Genomic DNA, 24,166 nt, shown 5'->3' with positions numbered 1-24,166 from the left:
ACTCTCCAAGTCCATTATTATACCACCTCTGTAAGTCTCCGCTTTCTCATCTCTCAAAAAGAATCCAAGGCCTTTGTAGTTGTCAGTATTAAAAACGCTATCTATAAGTCCCAAACAGGAACTTCCCTGGCGGTCCAATGGTTAAGATTCTGAGCTTCCAATGTCAGAAACTGGGATCCCACGTGCTGGGTGGTGCAGCCAAAAAAAAAAAAAAAAGTTGATTAATAGGACTTCCCAGGTGGCGCAGCGGTAAAGAATCCACCTGCCAAAGCAGGAGATGCACACGATGTGGGTTCGATCCCTGGGTCAGGAACATCACCTGGAGTAGGAAATGGCAGCCCACTCCAGTATTCTTGCCTGGAAAATCCCATGGAAGAGGCGCCTGGCAGGCTACGGGGTCGCAGAGAGTCAGACACGACTGGGCACCTGAGCACAGCAGCATAGCATGCAATTAATGAAAAACTAAAAAGACAGGCAGGATTCCTGACACAGTGCTGCCAACTGGTGATGATGAGGGTGATGGTGGTACTCGGGGATTTGGGGGGAAAGTCAGTAAACTCCCAGAATTTTCGGGGAAACAACTACAATTGGAGCTGGGGACTCTGGCCCCCATATCACATTACCTTCTCCTTCCCCGCCTTTTCACATTCTTCATGACCCAGAGTCCTGCCCCACTGCCCCGGTCCTCACCTCGCCTTTTCCTGTCTTGAGGGCTCCTAATAATAACAGCCACTGTGGAGCAACTACTAATGGTGTGCAAATAATGTTTATGATTCTCAGATGCTCTTCTTATCCTCATTTGGCAAATGATGAAAGCAGGTCTCAGAGAACTAACTTGGCCATAGTAAATCATAGTTAGGAAATTTCAAGCCAGGATTGTCTACCAGGCCACTCCAGTTTCAAGTAGGTGCTGATTCCACTGTGTTATACCATCACTCTTGTAAGTTTCTGGGAGGGAAAAAGAATTCCAGCGATGAAATATTTTCAGATAAACTCTTAAGTGCTAAAACACTGACCCATCTCGGGAAGCTATTAATATCAAAGAAAATGAAAGGAACTTAGATAATTCTCTGACGCTAAAGAATCACAGCGTAACTTACATCCATCTGACAGTCTCTGTGTTTTCCTGACAAAAGCATAACTGAGCGTCTAACCTCAAGACTGGAATTGGTCAGCCCCGGACCTTGTGAAGTGGGTCCCAGAGTTCTGTTCTAGGCGAATGATAATTTCAGTCCATTTTAAGCAGCATCTGTGCTTTATTTGGGTCCTGTTTTTATATCAGGCAGTAATTTAACACTCGGCTTGGGTCTTGACTTCTTTGCAGATGTTACCCCTCCACAGACAGCTGGGTATATAGAAGTTACCGATCTCCAGTCCAAGAGACTTCGATACATCCCAATTCCCAGGTAATCCATTTTCATTTTCATTCTTAGCTTCTATGTCAGATTAAAAAAAAAAAAAAAAAGAGTGAATTCTTACCAAGTACCCTGAATAAATGTGTGCTTTTTGCTTCCTTAAATAGCAGGCTCTTTTTCTTTCTTTCATATATATATATATATATATAGTTACAGTTTGTTTTTATCTTGCTGCTCTGCCATTTTTATTTGAACATTGGAAAAATGTTCAAATGTTACCTAGGTTTAAGTCTTAACAGCCTTCAAGTGTTCATTTCTTTTTTTTTTTTAATCTATCCTTATGATAAAACTTTTTGAAACAGCATTTTTATCACTGAAAAAATTTTCATATTTATTGACTTCATACATTAATTTTCTGAGGTAAATGTATTCAATATGTCAAAGGAATTTAAATCTCATTTTTTAAATATATTTTTTTATAGATATAACTGTGTATCTACAGTCATGAAGGCCATACAATAGTCAAAGGATTCTAGAGATTTGGAATAGATTTATTGCCAGTGGTTTATTGCTGTTCAGCAGTGGAAGCAAAGCGTTCAAACTAGTTAGAGTCAGGGCATATATAAAAAGAGGACCAATGATATACCATCTCTTCCTTGAAAACACCTGTGTCCCCACCTCCAGCCCATCCCTTTCTGGATGCATCCACGCCTGCTCTCCCTTTTCCTCAACCTCAGTGTGCACCTGCTTCTGTATGGATTGATGTCACATGCCCCTCACATGTTCTCCCTTACAAACAGCCACGGCCTCAGAACACAGTGGTTAAAGCCTCACTGGAGTCCCGGGCAGAGGAGCCTGGGGAGCCGTCCACTCTCAGAGCAAGGGCAGCGACACGTGTCTGTCCCCAGCCACCTTCCGTGCTTCCCAAGAACATCGCTCAGTATGACAATACAAAATAAGTCAGGGAGGAGCCAAGATGGCGGAGGAGTAGGACGGGGAGAACACTTTCTCCCCCACAAATTCATCAAAAGAGCATTTAAACGTCGAGTAAATTCCACAAAACAACTTCTGAATGCCGGCAGAGGACATCAGGCACCCAGAAAAGCAACCCAACTCTTCGAAAGGAGGTAGGAAAAAATATTAAAAACAAAAAAAAAGAGACAAAAGAGGGAGGGACGGAGTTCCGTCCCGGGAAGGGAATCTTAAAAAGAGAGAAGTTTCCAAACATCAGGAAACCTTCTCACTGCCGAATCTGTGCCGAGCTTTGGAAGCACAGAGGGCAACATAACAGGGGGAAAAATAAATAAACAATTTAAAACTCGCAGATTGTGAGCCCTACGGTAACTCCCCCAGCAGAGAAGCAGCGCAGACGCCTGCATCCGCCATTAGCAAACCGGGGCTGGGCAGGGAGGCGCGGCGTGGGCTGCATCACTGAGAGTAAGAATCTGGCCTGAATACCCTGAGCGCTATCTGAGCGAAATAATTTGGGCTAGCAAACCAGACTGTGGGATACCTACCACGCGAAAAGCCAGCCCTAACCTAAGACCGCCAGGCCCGCGCACGGAACAAAGGACTGAACAGAGATAGCCGGCTGCAGACCTTCCCCCTCCGGTGACAGGCAGCCAGAGCCGGAAGGGGGCAATCGCAGCCCCAGAGAGACATTATCTATAAAATTGTAAGCAGGCTTCTTTGCTAACTAAAACTTCTTGGGGGTCTGGACGGTCAACATCTGCCTGAGAAGGTGCGCCGGTTTTACATCCAGATAACCGAGTGGCGGGGAGGCGATAAGTCGCAGCATTGGCGCTCGCCTGGGAAGAGCAAATTGGCGCTCGGACCTGGGAAGAGCACAAAACGCAGGCCCAACTGAGTCTGCGCCTCTGAGGACTACCCGAGTGCCTGAACCTGAGCGGCTTGGACCTGGGAGGTGCATGCAGCCCAGGGCCAGCCTCGGATTGTTCCCGGCGGAACAACCTAGAGTCCGAGCAGTGTGGACAGGGAGGCTACACGCGCCGTGAGCAGGGGCAGACCCAGGGTGGCTGAGGCATTGCGAGCCCACGCCAGTGTTATTTGTTTGCAGCATCCCTCCCTCCCTCCCCACAGCGCAACTGAACAAGTAAGCCTAAAAAAAAAAAAAAAAAAAAAGCGTCCTCCACCGTGCCCTTTGAGTCAGGGCGGAAACCAGATACTGAAGAGACTAGCAAACAGAAGAAGATATAACAGAGGGAAACGCCTTGGAAGCTACAGGCAATAGATCAAAACCCTGTGGTTACTACGGACTACATAGGAAGGGGCCTATAGATCTTGAGAAATATAAATCTGACCAAGGAACTAGCCAAAAATGAACTGAACCCACAACACCCAAAAAAAAAAAAAAAAGTCCGAGATATATTTTTATTATTTTTACGATCATTCTTTCTTTTTTTTTTAATTAAAAAAAAAATTTTTAAGTCCTCTATTGTTCCTTTAATTTTCACTTTTATAACCTATTACTTTGCAAAAAAAAAAAAAAAGACCCTATTTTTTTTCTTCTTCAGCAAACTTCATATATATATATTTTATAATTTTTTGACCTTGTTTTTTTTGTTTGTTTGTTTTTGTTTTTTTCTTCTTTTCTTTAACATTGTATTTTTGAAATTCCAAACTCTACTCTAGATTTTTAATTTTCACTTTTTGGTATATGTTATCAATTTTGTACCTATAGTTTTTTTTTTTTATATATAATTTCTGTGACTTTTTTTTTTTTTTTTCTTCTTCTCTGTTTCTTTCTCTTCTTCTTTTATATAACATTGTATATCTGAAATTCCAAACTTTACTCTAGATTTTTAATTTATGCTTTTTGGTATTTGATATCAATTTTGTACCTGTATTTTCTTTATAATTTTTGTGACATTGTTCATATTTGTTTGTTTGTTTTCTCTCTTTATTTTTCTTCTTCTTTTTTTTTTTTTAACATTATATTTTTGAAATTCCAAACTCTTCTCTAGATTTTTAATTTTTGCTTTCTGGTATTAGTTATCAATTTTGTACCTGTACTTTCTTTACAATTTTCGCGACCTTGTTTGTTTTTGTTTGTTCGTTTTTTCTCTCTTTCTTTTCCTTCTTCTTTTCTTTAACATCGTATTTTTGAAATTCCAAACTCTACTCTAGATTTTTAATTTTCGCTTTCTGGTATTAGTTATCAATTTTGTACCTGTACTTTATAATTTTCGCGACCTTGTTTGTTTTCGTTTGTTCGTTCTTTCTCTCTTTCTTTTCCTTCTTCTTTTCTTTAACATCGTACTTTTGAAATTCCAAACTCTACTCTAGATTTTTAATTTTTGCTTTTATGTATTTGTTACCAATTTTGTACCTTTAAGGACCCAATCTTCAGGACCCATTTTTCACTAGGGAGTGAGATTACTGGCTTGACTGCTCTCTCTCCCTTTGGACCCTCCTTTTTCTCCACCAGGTCGCCTGTGTCTCCTCCCTAACCCCTCTCTACTCTACCCAACTCTGTGAATTTCTGTGTGTTTCAGACGGTGGAGAACACTTAGGGAACTGATTACTGGCTGGATCTGTCTCCCTCCTTTTCATTCCCCCCTTTTATCCTTCTGGCCACCTCTGTTACTTTCCTCCTTCTTCTCTTCTCTGTATAACCCCGTGAACATCTCTGAGTGGTCCAGTTGTGGAGTGCACATAAGGAAGTGACTACTGGCTAGCCCACTCTCTCCACTATTGATTCACCTCATCTCATTTGGGTCACCTCTAACTCCCTCCTCCCTCTTCTCTTCTCCATGTAACCCTGTGAACCTCTCTGAGTGACCCCCACTGTAGAGAAACTTATCATCTTTAATGTAGATGTTTTATCAATGGTGCTGTATAGAAGGAGAAGTTTTGAAACTACTGTAAAAATAAGACCGATAATCGGAAGCAGGAGACTTAAGTCCAAACCCTGACTCCAGGGAACTCCTGACTCCAAGGAACATTCATTCACAGGAGCTCATCAAATGCCTCCATACCGACACTGAAACCAAGCACCACACAAGGGCCAATAAGTTCCAGGGCAAGACATACCAAGCAAATTCTCCAGCAACAAAGGAACACAGCCCTGAGCTTCAAGATACAGGCTGCCCAAAGTCACCCCAAAACTATAGACATCTCATAACTCATTACTGGACATTTCATTGCACTCCAGAGAGAAGAAATACAGCTCCACCCACCAGAACACCGACACAAGCTTCCCTAACCAGGAAACCTTGACAAGCCACCTGTACAAACCCACACACAGCGAGGAAACACCACAATAAAGAGAACTCCACAAACTGCCAGAATACAGAAAGGACACCCCAAACTCAGCAATTTAAACAAGATGAAGAGACAGAAGAATACTCAGCAGATAAAGGAACAGGATAAATGCCCACCAAACCAAACAAAAGAGGAAGAGATAGGGAATCTACCCGATAAAGAATTCCGAATAATGATAGTGAAATTGATCCAAAATCTTGAAACTAAAATGGAATCACAGATAAATAGCCTGGAGACAAGGATTGAGAAGATGCAAGAAAGGTTTAACAAGGACCTAGAAGAAATAAAAAAGAGTCAATATATAATGAATAATGCAATAAGTGAAATTAAAAACACTCTGGAGGCAACAAATAGTAGAATAACAGAGGCAGAAGACAGGATTAGTGAATTAGAAGATAGAATGGTAGAAATAAATGAATCAGAAAGGATAAAAGAAAAACGAATTAAAAGAAATGAGGACAATCTCAGAGACCTCCAGGACAATATTAAACGCTACAACATTCGAATCATAGGGGTTCCAGAAGAAGAAGACAAAAAGAAAGACCATGAGAAAATACTTGAGGAGATAATAGTGGAAAACTTCCCTAAAATGGGGAAGGAAATAATCACCCAAGTCCAAGAAACCCAGAGAGTACCAAACAGGATAAACCCAAGGAGAAACACCCCAAGACACATATTAATCAAATTAACAAAGATCAAACACAAAGAACAAATATTAAAAGCAGCAAGGGAAAAACAACAAATAACACACAAGGGAATTCCCATAAGGATAACAGCTGATCTTTCAATAGAAACTCTTCAAGCCAGGAGGGAATGGCAAGACATACTTAAAATGATGAAAGAAAATAACCTACAGCCCAGATTATTGTACCCAGCAAGGATCTCATTCAAGTATGAAGGAGAAATCAAAAGCTTTTCAGACAAGCAAAAGCTGAGAGAATTCTGCACCACCAAACCAGCTCTCCAACAAATACTAAAGGATATTCTCTAGACAGGAAACACAAAAACGGTGTATAAACTCGAACCCAAAACAATAAAGTAAATGGCAACGGGAACATACTTATCAGTAATTACCTTAAACGTAAATGGGTTGAATGCCCCAACCAAAAGACAAAGACTGGCTGAATGGATACAAAAACAAGACCCCTACATATGTTGTCTACAAGAGACCCACCTCAAAACAGGGGACACATACAGACTGAAAGTGAAGGGCTGGAAAAAGATTTTCCATGCAAATAGGGACCAAAAGAAAGCAGGAGTAGCAATACTCATATCAGATAAAATAGACTTTAAAACAAAGGCTGTGAAAAGAGACAAAGAAGGTCACTACATAATGATCAAAGGATCAATCCAAGAAGAAGATATAACAATTATAAATATATATGCACCCAACACGGGAGCACCACAGTACGTAAGACAAATGCTAACAAGTATGAAAGGAGAAATTAACAATAACACAATAATAGTGGGAGACTTTAATACCCCACTTACACCTATGGATAGATCAACTAAACAGAAAATTAACAAGGAAACACAAACTTTAAACGATACAATAGACCAGTTAGACCTAATTGATATCTATAGGTCATTTCATCCCAAAACAATGAATTTCACCTTTTTCTCAAGCGCACATGGAACCTTCTCCAGGATAGATCACATCCTGGGCCATAAAGCTAGCCTTGGTAAATTCAAAAAAATAGAAATCATTCCAAGCATTTTTTCTGACCACAATGCAGTAAGATTAGATCTCAATTACAGGAGAAAAACTATTAAAAATTCCAACATATGGAGGCTGAACAACACGCTGCTGAATAACCAACAAATCACAGAAGAAATCAAAAAAGAAATCAAAATTTGCATAGAAACGAATGAAAATGAAAACACAACAACCCAAAACCTGTGGGACACAGTAAAAGCAGTCCTAAGGGGAAAGTTCATAGCAATACAGGCACACCTCAAGAAACAAGAAAAAAGTCAAATAAATAACCTAACTCTACACCTAAAGCAACTAGAAAAGGAAGAAATGAAGAACCCCAGGGTTAGTAGAAGGAAAGAAATCTTAAAAATTAGAGCAGAAATAAATGCAAAAGAAACAAAAGAGACCATAGCAAAAATCAACAAAACCAAAAGCTAGTTCTTTGAAAGGATAAATAAAATTGACAAACCATTAGCCAGACTCATCAAGAAACAAAGGGAGAAAAATCAAATCAACAAAATTAGAAACGAAAATGGAGAGATCACAACAGACAACACAGAAATACAAAGGATCATAAGAGAGTACTATCAACAATTATATGCCAATAAAATGGACAACGTGGAAGAAATGGACAAATTCTTAGAAAAGTACAACTTTCCAAAACTGGACCAGGAAGAAATAGAAAATCTTAACAGACCCATCACAAGCATGGAAATTGAAACTGTAATCAAAAATCTTCCAGCAAACAAAAGCCCCGGTCCAGACGGCTTCACAGCCGAATTCTACCAAAAATTTAGAGAAGAGCTAACACCTATCCTGCTCAAACTCTTCCAGAAAATTGCAGAGGAAGGTAAACTTCCAAACTCATTCTATGAGGCCACCATCACCCTAATACCAAAACCTGACAAAGATCCCACAAAAAAAGAAAACTACAGGCCAATATCACTGATGAACATAGATGCAAAAATCCTTAACAAAATTCTAGCAATCAGAATCCAACAACACATTAAAAAGATCATACACCATGATCAAGTGGGCTTTATCCCAGGGATGCAAGGATTCTTCAATATCCGCAAATCAATGTAATACACCACATTAACAAATTGAAAAATAAAAACCATATGATTATCTCAATAGATGCAGAGAAAGCCTTTGACAAAATTCAACATCCATTTATGATAAAAACTCTCCAGAAAGCAGGAATAGAAGGAACATACCTCAACATAATAAAAGCTATATATGACAAACCCACTGCAAACATTATCCTCAATGGTGAAAAATTGAAAGCATTTCCTCTAAAGTCAGGAACAAGACAAGGGTGCCCACTTTCACCATTACTATTCAACATAGTTTTGGAAGTTTTGGCCACAGCAATCAGAGCAGAAAAAGAAATAAAAGGAATCCAAATTGGAAAAGAAGAAGTAAAACTCTCACTATTTGCAGATGACATGATCCTCTACATAGAAAACCCTAAAGAGTCCACCAGAAAATTACTAGAAATAATCAATGACTACAGTAAAGTTGCAGGATATAAAATCAACACACAGAAATCCCTTGCATTCCTATACACTAATAATGAGAAAACAGAAAGAGAAATTAAGGAAACAATTCCATTCACCATTGCAACAGAAAGAATAAAATACTTAGGAATATATCTACCTAAAGAAACTAAAGACCTATATATAGAAAACTATAAAACACTGGTGAAAGAAATCAAAGAGGACACTAATAGATGGAGAAATATACCATGTTCATGGATTGGAAGAATCAATATAGTGAAAATGAGTATACTACCCAAAGCAATTTATAGATTCAACGCAATCCCTATCAAGCTACCAACAGTATTCTTCACAGAGCTAGAACAAATAATTTCACAATTTGTATGGAAATACAAAAAACCTCGAATAGCCAAAGCGATCTTGAGAAAGAAGAATGGAACTGGAGGAATCAACCTACCTGACTTCAGGCTCTACTACAAAGCCACAGTTATCAAGACAGTATGGTACTGGCACAAAGACAGAAATATTGATCAATGGAATAAAATAGAAAGCCCAGAGATAAATCCACGCACATATGGACACCTTATCTTCGACAAAGGAGGCAAGAATATACAATGGATTAAAGACAATCTCTTTAACAAGTGGTGCTGGGAAATCTGGTCAACCACTTGTAAAAGAATGAAACTGGACCACTTTCTAACACCATACACAAAAATAAACTCAAAATGGATTAAAGATCTAAACGTAAGACCAGAAACTATAAAACTCCTAGAGGAGAACATAGGCAAAACACTCTCCGACATACATCACAGCAGGATCCTCTATGACCCACCGCCCAGAATATTGGAAATAAAAACAAAAATAAACAAATGGGACCTAATTAAACTTAAAAGCTTCTGCACATCAAAGGAAACTATTAGCAAGGTGAAAAGACAGCCTTCAGAATGTGAGAAAATAATAGCAAATGAAGCAACCGACAAACAACTAATCTCAAAAATATACAAGCAACTCCTACAGCTCAACTCCAGAAAAATAAACGACCCAATCAAAAAATGGGCCAAAGAACTAAATAGACATTTCTCCAAAAAAGACATACAGATGGCTAACAAACACATGAAAAGATGCTCAACATCACTCATTATCAGAGAAATGCAAATCAAAACCACTATGAGGTACCATTTCACACCAGTCAGAATGGCTGCGATCCAAAAGTCTACAAATAATAAATGCTGGAGAGGGTGTGGAGAAAAGGGAACCCTCTTACACTGTTGGTGGGAATGCAAACTAGTACAGCCACTATGGAGAACAGTGTGGAGATTCCTTAAAAAACTGGAAATAGAACTGCCTTATGATCCAGCAATCCCACTGCTGGGCATACACACTGAGGAAACCAGAAGGGAAAGAGACACGTGTACCCCAATGTTCATCGCAGCACTGTTTATAATAACCAGGACATGGAAGCAACCTAGATGTCCATCAGCAGATGAATGGATAAGAAAGCTGTGGTACATATACACAATGGAGTATTACTCAGCCATTAAAAAGAATACATTTGAATCAGTTCTAATGAGGTGGATGAAACTGGAGCCTATTATACAGAGTGAAGTAAGCCAGAAGGAAAAACATAAATACAGTATTCTAACGCATATATATGGAATTTAGAAAGATGGTAACAATAACCCTGTGTACGAGACAGCAAAAGAGACACTGATGTATAGAACAGTCTTATGGACTCTGTGGGAGAGGGAGAGGGTGGGAAGATTTGGGAGAATGACATTGTAACATGTAAAATATCATGTAAGAAACGAGTTGCCAGTCCAGGTTCGATGCACGATACTGGATGCTTGGGGCTAGTGCACTGGGACGACCCAGAGGGATGGTATGGGGAGGGAGGAGGGAGGAGGGTTCAGGATGGGGAACACATGTATACCTGTGGTGGATTCGTTTTGATGTTTGGCAGAACTGATACGATTATGTGGAGTTTAAAAATAAAATAAAATTTAAAAAAAAAAAAAAAAAAGAACAAAATAAGTCAGAAACACTGTTTCATCTCTTAGGACCCTTTATTTAGCCGGTTCAAGAAATGTGAATAATGAAATCATTTTTCAAAGAAATAGATTTATTTACTTGTCCTAACGTGTACAAGAATGTCTTTCTGGAGCATCTCAATGTGTCGATTTAATGATAAATGGCTTTTAGTCACGTGGGGAAATTTCTTATTCCATTGCATGTTCATTAAAATATACTATCAGTTCAAGTAACAAAATCAAAGAATAACTTTTTTTTTTACATTTCTAAAGCACAATAATTATTTTTTCAGTATTCCTCTTCATTTCTTCCCCAGCCTTAGCTTTATATTTTAGTGTTTTTCTCTGTTAACTTGCAGTATGAACCATATGTTATACCTGCCATAGAAATAATACCTGGAAGAACGGCTATATATATAAATGCAGCCAGTGCCAGCTGGTCACCATGCTGCATTCATTTAGTGCTGTGCCGTCCAATAGAAACAGAACGTGAGGCATATATGTGATTTTATGTTCTTAGTGGCCAAAGTAAAAGAGTGCACAAAGAAAGTGGTGAAATTACTGTTAATAGTATTTTATTACCATTATAAACTATTTTGACACGTATTTGATATAAAAATTTTAATGATATTTTGCTTTCCTTTTTTCTCCTGAGTCTCTGAAACCCAGTATAAATTTTACATTTACAGAACATCTCTATTGGAACTTGCCTTATTTCAAGTGCCACGTGTTTTGGAGTCTGTTCATTGTCAGAATATCCTGAGTTTCCCTCAAGATTAACTGCTGCCATTTTTGGTGTACGTGTAATCCAAGGGAACAGCCCATCTGGGTTTCAGTTTTGTTGCTGGTTTGCTTAAATTTAGTATTCTGTTAGATAGCAGGAATTTTCCATTTGATGGCTAACTTCAAATAATAGAAAACAGTAAAACTATATGTAACTGTACAGCCAAAAGGAATATATCACTTTTGCTCTCAGTACAAGTTAAGTGTTAGTCCTGAAACTTTTGTTGCATTTGTAAGACCATACTACTTAGCACTAATATATAGGTATATGTAAATCTGGACTTCGCTCTACTGTAATTCTCTGTGTTCCTTAAAGACTTTGTTATCATAGATAAGAGGAATGTGCTTTTTTTTTTTTTTAAGGTACAGAAGAGATTCTAGATGTAGTGTGCAAGCTGTAGTAAATATGACTTCTTCAGCAATTTTTTTGACATATTGAAGAGATTGCTCTGGTAAATTTAAAGTTTCGTGCCAGAGAGTTAAGTGTGGAACCAGTAGGTGCCGGGCTCAATAGAATCATACATCTTGAGCATTTGTGGCAGATTTACTCACATCGTAAGTGATTAAATTTCATTATTCTTGAATGGGCTTTTACTTCACCATCTGTACCTAGTTTTTTTCCTAAGGCAAGTATTTTTTGAGACAGCACCATAAGATGAATCCTCTGTTATATCAAAAGTTGCCTTGAATCCTTCTAGTACTGTAAAGTATTGGGTTGGCCAAAAAGTTCATTTGAGTTTTTTATAAGATGTAGTGGAAACTATAAGCAAGGTGAAAAGACAGCCTTCAGAATGCGAGAAAATAATAGCAAATGAAGCAACTGACAAAGAATCTCAACAATATATAAGCAACTCCTGCAGCTCAATTCCAGAAAAATAAACAAGCCTATCAAAAAGTGGGCCAAAGAACTAAACAGACATTTCTCCAAAGAAGACATACAGATGGCTAACAAACACATGAAAAGATGCTCAACATCACTCATTATCAGAGAAATGCAAATCAAAACCATAATGAGGTACCATCTCGCACTGGTCAGAATGGCTGCTATCCAAAAGTCTACAAATAATAAATGCTGGAGAGGGTGTGGAGAAAAGGGAACCCTCTTACACTGTTGGTGGGAATGCAAACTAGTACAGCCACTATGGAGAACAGTGTGGAGATTCCTTAAAAAACTGGAAATAGAACCGCCATTCGACCTAGCAATTCCACTGCTGGGCATACACACTGAGGAAACCAGAATTGAAAGAAACACATGTACCCCAGTGTTCATCGCAGCACTGTTTACAATAGCCAGGACATGGAAGCAATCTAGATGTCCATCAGCAGATGAATGGCTAAGAAAGCTGTGGTACATATACACAATGGAGTATTACTCAGCCATTAAAAAGAATACATTTGAATCAGTTCTAATAAGCTGTATGAAACTGGAGCCTATTATACAGAGTGATGGAGAAGGCGATGGCACCCCACTCCGGTACTCTTGCCTGGAAAATCCCATGGATGGAGGAGCCTGGTAGGCTGTAGTCCATGGGGTTGCTAAGAGTCGGACACGACTGAATGACTTCACTTTCACTTCTCACTTTCATGCATTGGAGAAGGAAATGGCAACCCACTGTAGTATTCTTGCCTGGAGAATCCCAGGGATAGGGGAGCCTGGTGGACTGCCATCTATGGGGTCCCACAGAGTTGGACACGACTGAAGCGACTTAGCAGCAGCAGCAGCATACAGAGTGAAGTAAGCCAGAAAGAAAAACACCAACACAGTATACTAACGCATATATATGGAATTTAGAAAGAGGGTAACAATAACCCTGTATGCAAGACAACAAAAGAGACACTGATGTATAGAACAGTCTTTTGGACTCTGTGGGAGAGGACGAGGGTGGGATGGTTTGGGAGAATGGCATTGAAACATGTATAATATTGTATGTGAAACGATCGCCAGTCCAGGTTCGATGCATGATACAGGGTACTCAGGACTGGTGCACTGGGATGACCCATAGGGATGGGATGGGGAGGGAGGTGGGAGGGGAGTTCAGGATGGGGAACACATGTATACCCGGGGCGGATTCATGTCAATGCATGGCAAAACCAATACAATATTGTAAAGTAATTAGCCTCCAATTAAATAAATTTATATTAAAAAAGAAGCAGAAACTAAAACAACTAAGAATAAACATAGGTCAAGATTCTCAAGCTTGGTATTATTCATGGAAATGCAAATTAAAGCAACAAATGCACATATTTCAGTTATCAATTTAGAAAAATAAAAGTACAATTGCATTTAATGCTGGAAAAAAAAAAAAAGATGTAATGGAAAAACCTGAACAAGCTTTTTGGCCAACCCTATAGCTCTGAAACCCTTGGTCCATCCTACTGTTGTTATTCTCTTTATATAAACACTTTCTAAGATTTCCATATCTCAGAGTAGCTGGCTTTGTCACTCTGTGTTTAGTATCCACTGAGGCAGACTGATAAAAAGATTAAAGTAGTCTTGATTTCTTCAGTATAAAAATTTACCTAATATGTAGTAGTTTTGTGGTTTCTGCAAATCTACCATGATACTTTATTGTTTTAATTATCAGATCAGACCATCTCTTTAGACCATTTATTTTATAGAGAAAATACCAGATATATTTAGAAAGCCAACAGTGGTCATTAGAATTTCTAATCTGTATTTCTTTTGTATAGTGAGAGCCATACTCAGATAAAGGAAGTGTGCAGTTGACTCTTACAGGCAAAAGTTGCGTCCCTTGAATTGACTGTATATATTAGAAACATGTATATGCATGAAACATATAAGAAATATATAAATTCTTTATTATAAATCCATATAACAATCTACCTTAGAAAAGGCAAAATGTCAAATAAATGCAGTTAAACACATAAACAAGACTTGAGTTTCAGCATAGACCTTAGACCCCTGGGAAGTGAGTCAGCTCTGCAGGAGACTGAGGTATGAGTTGGTTTAGAGTTCCTTTCTTCCTGACAGTGAATGCAAATGTCATCCAGGATCTACAAATGCAAGACACGTAAATCGGGCTTCCCTGATAGCCCACTGGTTGAGAATCCGCCTGCCAGTGCGGGGGACACAGGTTCTGTCCCCAGTCCGGGAGGATCCCACATGCCGAGGGGCAGCTAAGCTCACACACTCAAGAGCCTGTGCTCCACAACCAGAGAAGCACCGCAGTGAGAAGCCCGCGGACCTCGACTGGAGAGTGGCCCCCTTGTGCAAATAGAGACCTCAGCTGGAGAGTGGCCCCCTTGTGCAAACAGAGACCTCGACTGGAGAGTGGCCCCCTTGTGCAAACAGAGGAGGCCCACGCAGAGCGAGAAGAAAATAAAAATTTTAAAACGAATATGTAAATAACCAGTAAATAACTATATATTTTTTCCTTCCAGATGAATCTGTTGGTCCCTTAGTTTTTAATGTGCTTTTAATGTGTTTTTAAACATTATATTTCTTATTGAAGTATGGTTAATTTACAATGTTATATTAGTTTCAATTGTACAGCAAATTCACTCATATGTATATACATGTATGTATATGTTATACATATATATATTCTCTTTCAGATCCTTTTCCATTATAGGTTATTATAAGACATTGAGTGTAGTTCCTTATGCTGTACAGCAGGTTCTTGTTGCTTAACTATGAGAATTCTTTACAGCAAGTTGAACGTAAGTTGAGCTGAACTAGCATCATTCCCTGGGCTTCAATCGGTTGAACGCCGTGATTCTTTTTCAGGTCAGACTCTCTCTCACCATATACCACATGGCTGTCTACTATCTCGGACACAGACGCACTGCTGGCCGAGTGGGGCAGAGGTGGCGTTGTCACTGTTGATATGGGAGGCCGTGTCCGGCTTTGGGAAACCGGCCTTGAGCACCTGCAGCGGTCACTCATGGAATGGAGAAACATGATTGGAGAAGGTGACAGACACATGCAGGTACTGCTTGAATTGACCTTACCTCTTGAGGGGGCACGTTAAGTTATCAATTATTTGCAGATGCCACGGTCATAGAAGCTTCTGGCCCAGAGACTCAAATGTAGTTTGCTAAAACAGCTAAAATAATGTGGGGACTCAGGAAAAGACAAGTCTATCATTTGACATAGTGAAAAAGTAAAAATGTGCCTTTTCTGTCTGTCAGCGCTTAAATATATAGGTTCCTCACCTCATAACATGCAGATGTAATCATCAACTTTTATTTTTTAACCTTAAGCTTTAATCAGTTTCCAGCTCCACCTTTGTATCCGTTCTCAGTTCTGCCACGTCGTCAGCATCCCCCCATGCTACCAAGGAAACAGAAACCCCGAGCATCTAAACGCAGCGCATTATTGTAAGGCCAGAACCTTTAGACTGGAGAAGATAAGCAGAATTATGCATCCCATAGAGGTGTGTTTTTACCATCTCTCTTATTTCCAGAGAATGGAAGTTTAGCAGTCGTAATAAGTAGACCCAAACCTGCACTAGAAGGAAATATGGGAACAGGTCACCAAAGAGGGAGAAAACTCCACCCCTGCAGAAGTAACTCAGTCACTACCTAATCTGATTGCTGTCTGCAACTAATGTGAACAGTGTGGAAGGCTGTGTGCCCATAAATACTAAACCGTATTATGAAAGGATTTGTTTTATCTGTAATTTATTTATTTTAAAACTCCTTTGTTTATATTTCATTCTTATCCAGCAAAAAGAAAGGTAGGTTCCTGCCAACTGTGTTGCTCTGTAAAGAACCAGTTAGTGATACAGACGATAACAAGATAAGAGACTTTGACATCTGATTATTAATTGCTATTTTATGTGGTTATTTTTATCACTTCCCTTAGAGAAGAAACATACATATATTGTGTATGCATGAATGAGTAACACATCTTTTTAGCTTATAGGAGCATTTTGAAAATCATAAACAAATACAGGCCAGCAACCTCAAAGTCTTTTGAAAGGGTATGACTATATTAATTCAATTAAGCTGAAACAAATGCATTACTCTAAAATAAACATGTCATTAAGTGCAATGGATCTATCACAGTAACAGACTGGATGTTGGTTGCTATTCATAACAGTTATTAGAAAATTAATTAACTATGGTTCTGCTTATGTTATTATTCTAAAAATTAGTTTCTTCTTTGTCTGAATTAAGGTCCTTTTTTCATTACAGCAATTGATGAAAAGTAAAAGTCACTCAGTTGGGTCTGACTCTTTGCAAGCCCATGGACTACACAGTCCATGGAATTCTCCAGGCCAGAATATTGGAGCGGGTAGCTTTTCCCTTCTCCAGTGGATCTTCCAAACTCAGGGATCGAACCCAGGTCTCCCGCATTGCAGGCAGATTCTTTACCGGCTGAGCCACTAGGGAAGCCCTATTGTGTTTGAATGTCTTAGGTTATATTTCAATTTCTCATGTGTTGCAGAGATCAAAGGTCATGGTTTCCCCATGGCTAAGGTTTGTGGCCTAAATTAAGTTTCCTTCACAACAGAATTTTTAAAAGGAGTATCACTCATGATTTGGATAACTAGTCTTCACCACTACAAAAGTTAACCCCTGTGTGTGCTTTAACCTTGTAGCTCTCCTCTTCCCGGTGACTTCCTGAAGCTGCTGTGCACCTTTGTGTTCCCAGCTCTAGCATGATGATTGGTACATGATAGATAACATGCTTGTTTCTCCTCATACCCATGTACACGAAACTGAAGCTGTAACTCTCTCAATTTTTTGTTGGTCTTTATGTAACTGACTATTTATTGAGTGCATATATATAGTTTCTGGGCTTCCCTGGTGGCTCAAATGGTAAAGCATCTGCCTGCAATGCAGGAGAGACCTGGGTTCAATCCCTGGGTCGGGAAGATCCCCTGGAGAAGGAAATGGCAACCCACTCTAGTACTCTTGCCTGGAAAATTACTCAGACAGAGGAGCCTGGTAGGCTACAGTCCATGGGATTGCAAAGAGTCAGACACGACTGAGCAATTTCATGTATAGTTCCTAAGTTAGAAATGCACAGAAGTATAGCATATAATATCTCAAAAATAATCAAAATACTCTGCTATAGTATGTAGGGCAGTATCTGATCCTTCTACAGACTATACATTTTCTGGGAAATGTGTAACATTATGTCTCCAGTTTAAAGTTCAGCTATCATAGAAATAAGGTTTATTCAGTAATAAAGTTACATAATTTAGAATGGAATGATAGTTCCATTTGGAAAATGAGAGTAGATGTTATCCAGTGTTTTTCCATCTCCCGATATTCCGTGATACATTTTGTTGATACTGAAAATATATACTTTAGCAAAAATGTGTCTTTTACAGCTACCTTCTTAATAGATCCTTCAGCCTCTTGCTCATTGTGCTGCATGCTAAGTTGCCTCAGTCGTGTCTCTTTGCGACCCCATGGACTCTAGCCTGCGAGGATCATCTGTCCATGGGATTCTCCAGGCAAGAACACTGGAGCGGGTTGCCCTGCCCTCCTCCAGGGGATCTTCCTGACTCAGGGGATGGAACCTGCATCTCTTATGTCTTCTGCATTGGCAGGCGGGTTCTTTACCACTAGCACCGCCTGTTGCTCATTATGGACCCTTTATTGGACACAGATCTGCTCCTGATCTGCGTGCTTGGAAAATACCTTCCATAGAAGTACTGAGAAAAGAGAATTAGGTTCTAAGTAACATGCTTCTCATTTACTGACTGCCAGCAGCTTGCCTGTCAACAGCAGAGTAACCTGATCTCCATCTAGTGGCCAAATGGACTTACTTTCCATCACAGAAATTAAAAGGCCTGGTTTACACTCTAGGGGTTTGAAGAAGCTGCAGATCTGCTGGTAGGGGAGGTTTGTACATACCTGTTTTAGATAGTTCTCATTGGTCATGAGATGCTCCGTTAGGTCAACAGTGAAGGTCAGGCAGACAACCTGCCAGGCCATTCACCACTTATTGACCCCCATCTTTCCCTGATTCCTTTTCCTGGTGTCAAAAGAACTGTTTATCTTTTAGATCAACTCTGTCCATTGCATACTTTATTCCTACCCTTTATGACTTTGATACATTTCAGCCTTCTTGAGGTATTAGCTTTAAAGTCATTGTTGCTTTGAGTTTCAGTTTTTGTTTAATGCCTTCATTGATAGTTTTCTTGTGAGTATAGCTTGAAAGGAAGTATTTTTTGAGCTGAATACACCGTGTGTTCACTAATTTTACGCGCTTTGATAGTATGGTGTGTTTGTATTAGAGTAAACAACTGAAACAGCAAACTCCAAGTGTCCCCACGACTGTAGCTCGAGAGCCGCTACTAAGGACCCATACTCACTACTTTTAGACCCTGTTTTCAGAAGCGCAGGTTAGTTATGTGCAAAAGTTCTCGGACTGGGTTATAAAGTGTTCTCTATAAAGCATAGTTTCCATATTTTTATTTAGTTACATTCAGATCCTTCCAAGAAGGCTATTAAAACTATACCACAGTTTTCCTCAGAAAGCAAATAATCTTCTCTAAAAAAAAGCTCCTGGTGACTATTCTTGTGGGAGCAGGAAGGCTAAAAGATTACAACTTTCAAATGTTATTGTCTAGTTACAATGAACTATCCCAAGTGGCACAGTGGTAAAGATTCCACCTTTACCGCCAGGCGACACAGGTTCGATCCCCGGGTCAGGAAGATCCCCTGGAGAAGGAAATGGCAACCCACTCCAGTATTCTTGCCTGGGACATCCCATGGACAGAGGATCACACACTGAGCGTGCAAACACAAGCAAGCACAATAAACTAATCAGAAACGAATCCTTCATTCTTACTAGTAGAATATCTTTGAGGCCTTTGAATAATACTTCCTTAAGTATATACTTTAAAAATTGATAGACTCTTTGAAACAGTGTGGGATGGAACATATTGATCCTTATGCTTAAGAGAGTGTGTGGCACACGATAGATACAGTGATTATTTGAAAATAGTGGCACAGACAAAAATATATAGGAAGGATAACTAGTTAATATTAAGCACCTCTAACCTTTTAAAGAAGATATGCTTAGAGTATGAGTAAATGTCATTTTCTGTAACTAGGCCTGGGTTTTGCTTTAACTAAAAGTCCAACAGTTATGATTTTTTAGGATTTTGGTAAGAATGTTAAGGCCCACTTCCGGTTTTGGAAACCACAAGATTATTTAACAGGTACTCTATTAGCAAGTTTAGTTTTTCACTCTGCAAGCTACATTACCTCCAGCTCTTCTGTGGAAGTTTGCAATTCTTTGTTGTTTTTAAGCAGCATCGTCCACCCTTGACTTTGGTCACTAATTCTGAAAATAGTCTGATTCAATGGCTCACTGTTATAGAATGATACACATTTTATAGGACTGTTATACATACACGTATCTTTGGGAATCTTCCTTGGCCCAGAAAAGCAATACTTCTTAAATTTTTTTAAAATAATTCCTCACCGTATCTCCTAGTCATGGATCAGTAGAACTTGTTTTCATCAAGATGGTCTAACTCATTGACTATGTGGTAACAGTTGGGCAAGGCCTCTAAAGATATTTCCTTTGTTTATTGTTGTTAGAGAAATCCCAGCCATAGAAATTCATTTTGAATCTAGACTTTGAACAGAATTTCCGCTCACCTTAGAAAATGCAAGGCCCTCTGGGGAGAGTAGTACCCAGGAGAGGGCTGATAGGCCAGCTCTCTGGGCGATAGGGGGAGGGGAGCGCAGTTTATTGTTTTGTCAGTTTTCAGGGAGTAAATACTCCTCCAAGACTGATTTAAAGCTACCAATGGTTAACCATCTGCTCACAAAATCCATGACTATTTAGCAAGCATCTCTTGCAAACAAGTACAGTTTGGCTCCAGTATGCCCCTGGCTTAATCAAGCTTTTAACTAACTCCCCAAGGAGAATTATGACAGCTACCTAACCACAAGGTCCTTCAGAAATAAGACAATGGAAAGGCAGCTAAGAGAGAAAGGCAAAAGAAAAGGGGAAGAGGTACTACTGAGGAAACAGATAAGATAGAGTCAAGTCACCTCTGAAAGTGTTGAAGCCTGCACCTGTCCCAGCTGCAAACTGGCAATGGTCTTCTTGAACCGGGAATTCAGTTAGAGCAAAGAGTTGGAAAGAAGCCTATACTCAAATGGGATGATACTCATGGGTTCGTACATAAGGGGCTCCTTTCTTATAAACTTTCAGAAGGAACTTGCCAGTTGATTTTTACATTCCTCCAGTAGTGCTTCCATTGGATCATAAAGTTGTCAGTAACTGCTAAATGGAGCTAAAATTAAATCGGCAGTCAGCTTCCCAAGACAAGCAAATCAACAAGCTTATGAGTTTAGAGAGTCCATGAATTTTCATTAAATTTCTATGCATATCCAACAAAAAAGATAACTCTATAAATTATGAAAATCATCAATATTAGAGTTTTAAAGTAATATTAAAAGTAGAAACATTATTTAGCTTTTATATTTTAGAAAAGGCTTAACCTAAGGAAATTGCTTTTCAAATCACAGAAATATTTCAACTCCTTTCTCTCATAACCACTTTAATTTAAGATCCTTATTTTATATGGCGCTATATTTCCAGTGCGTACTGTCTGAGAATATAATCAGCAAGAATGGAAGTAATTTGGTCTTCCCAGGTGACTCGATGGTAAAGAATCCATCTGCTAATACAAGAGACTCAGGTTCAGTCCTTGGGTCATGAAGATCCTCTGCAGAAGGAAATCACAAGCCATTCCAGTATTCTTGCCTGGGAAATTCCATGGACAGAGGAGCCTGGTGGGCTATAGTCCAGGGGGTTGCAAAAGAGTCAGACATGACTCAGTGACTAAACAACAGCAGCAAAGAAGTGATCTTAGTAATGTTCATTTAAAATATAAGGAAAGGAAATCAGTTCTGTAATATATCAGTTAAAAGTTGAGGTATCAAATGCAATGAATATGTTGATGGTCAATGACTTAGAATTTTTGTGGTTCTGAGCTCATTTTATATATTTAGTTATGTGTAATCAACACATCACAATGACTAGAAATAAAACCTTGCTCTTATATAGAAAATTGTCATTTTATTCATAAGTGGTATAGCCTATTATTTAAGAGCCTAAAATTTTAAATGGTCAAACCCAGGTTCAAATCCATGTACCACTTTTTAAGTGATCTTCGGCAAATTACTTATCCTTTCTAATCCCCACTTTCCAGCCATAATATAAAGACAGTACCATTGTACCTTGCAAAGTTGTTGTAAGAATGAAATGCAATTTATACTTGATACAAAGTACTCAGTAAACAAATAAAAATTAGAAACTTAGAATATCAGTATTACTGGTCTACAGAATTCTTTAATGCTTCTCTGGAAACAAAGCCAAATTTAAAGGAAGCCGTGTTACCCAGACACCTAATATTATATCATGACCCAATGAATTACCTAATTCATCATCAATCTTAGTGTTAAAAGTGGGCTTTGTTTATAATCCTGTTTAGGAAAAGTTTTGTCAGGCCCAAAAAGGAAATAGAAAAAAAATGGCCTGCCTAAACTTGTCAGCTGCAAGAAAAGCAGGAAACCAGTATTAGGACAACTAGTGTTTCAGTCCAGTCACTCAGTCGTGTCCGACTCTTTGCGACCCCATGAATCGCAGCACGCCAGGCCTCCCTGTCCATCACCAACTCCCGGAGTTCACCCAGACTCACGTCCATCAAGTCGGTGATGCCATCCAGCCATCTCATCCTCTGTTGTCCCCTTCTCCTCCTGCCCCTAATCCCTCCCAGCATCAGAGTCTTTTCCAATGAGTCAACTCTTCACGTGAGGGTTTCAGCTTTAGCATAAGTCCTTCCATTGAACACCGGGGACTGATCTCCTTTAGAATGGACTGGTTGGATCTCCTTGCAGTCCAAGGGACTCTTTTTTCTCTAACACCACAGTTCAAAAGCAGCAATTCTTCAGCACTCATCTTTCTTCACAGTCCAACTCTCACATCCATACATGACCACTGGAAAAACCATAGCCTTGACTAGACAGACCTTTGTTGGCAAAGTAATATCTCTGCTTTTGAATATACTATCTAGGTTGGTCATAACTGTCTTCCAAGGAGTAAGCGTCTTAATTTCATGGCTGTAGTCACCATCTGCAGTGATTTTGGAGCCCACAAAAATAAAGTCTGACACTGTTTCCACTGTTTCCCCATCTATTTGCCATGAAGTGATGGAACCAGATGCCATGATCTTCGTTTTCTGAATGTTGAGCTTTAAGCCAACTTTTTCACTCTCCTCTTTAGTGTTTAGCCTTATTCAAAAGACAAATTTGTCTCCTATTGAGGATAGTTTTTTTTTAGAAAAAATGTTTTATTGGAATATAGTTGATTTACAATGCTGTGTTAGTTTCAGGTCTGCAGCAAACCGAATCAGTTATATATATATTCACTCTTTTAGATTCTTTCCCCATGTAGGCCATTATGAGTATTGAGTAGAGCTCTCTGTGCTATACAATAGGTCCGTATTAGTTATATGTTTTATGTATAGCAATCTGTATATGTCAGTCCCAATCTCCTCTAATTTATCCAATTCCCTTTCCCCCTATAACCATAAGTTTGTTTTCTTTTTTTTTTTTTCTAATTTTATTTTATTTTTAAACTTTACATAATTGTATTAGTTTTGCCAAATATCAAAATGAATCCGCCACAGGTATACATGTGTCCCCCATCCCGAACCCTCCTCCCTCCTCCCTCCCCATACCATCCCTCTGGGCCGTCCCAGTGCACCAGCCCCAAACATCCAGCATTGTGCATCGAACCTGGACTGGCAACTCGTTTCCTACATGATATTTTACATGTTTCATTGCCATTCTCCCAAATCTTCCCACCCTCTCCCTCTCCCACAGAGTCCATAAGACTGTTCTATACATCAGTGTCTCTTTTGCTGTCTCGTACACCGGGTTACTGTTACCATCTTTCTAAATTCCATATATATGCGTTAGTATACTGTATTTATGTTTTTCCTTCTGGCTTACTTCACTCTGTATAATAGGCTCCAGTTTCATCCACCTCATTAGAACTGATTCAAATGTATTCTTTTTAATGGCTGAGTAATACTCCATTGTGTATATGTACCACAGCTTTCTTATCCATTCATCTGCTGATGGACATCTAGGTTGCTTCCATGTCTTGGCTATTATAAACAGTGCTGCGATGAACATTGGGGTACACGTGTCTCTTTCCCTTCTGGTTTCCTCAGTGTGTATGCCCAGCAGTGGGGTTGCTGGATCATAAGGCAGTTCTATTTCCAGTTTTTTAAGGAATCTCCACACTGTTCTCCATAGTGGCTGTACTAGTTTGCATTCCCACCAACAGTGTAAGAGGGTTCCCTTTTCTCCACACCCTCTCCAGCATTTATTATTTGTAGACTTTTGTTTTCTTTCTACATCTATGACTCTAGAGAAAAGCCTTTCTGATGCTGACCTTTGGAAATTTCTCCCTGCTAACCTTACAAGAAGACCCACTTGTTGGCAAGCCCTGATTTTATGCAAAAAAAAATTCAATTCACTTTTTAATACCTGATTCTTAACTATTAA

General features: G+C 39.2%; 1 protein-coding gene across 7 annotated transcripts in view; it reads left to right on the top strand.

Annotated features, from left to right (window-relative positions):
- The window catches only part of VWA8 (von Willebrand factor A domain containing 8), a 400,893-nt gene that overhangs the window by 261,614 nt on the left and 115,113 nt on the right, over positions 1-24,166 (top strand). For all 7 annotated transcript variants that reach the window (XM_070800011.1, XM_070800010.1, XM_070800013.1 and 4 more), the window contains exons 36-37: positions 1,325-1,406; positions 15,393-15,594. In XM_070800011.1, the coding sequence (XP_070656112.1) occupies positions 1,325-1,406; positions 15,393-15,594 (284 nt within the window). The remainder of the gene's footprint in view (positions 1-1,324; positions 1,407-15,392; positions 15,595-24,166) is intronic.

This window comes from Bos indicus, chromosome 12 (assembly GCF_029378745.1).
Source record: "Bos indicus isolate NIAB-ARS_2022 breed Sahiwal x Tharparkar chromosome 12, NIAB-ARS_B.indTharparkar_mat_pri_1.0, whole genome shotgun sequence".
NCBI classification, from domain to species: Eukaryota; Metazoa; Chordata; class Mammalia; order Artiodactyla; family Bovidae; genus Bos; species Bos indicus.
This window is presented reverse-complemented; position numbering and strand designations above follow the sequence as displayed.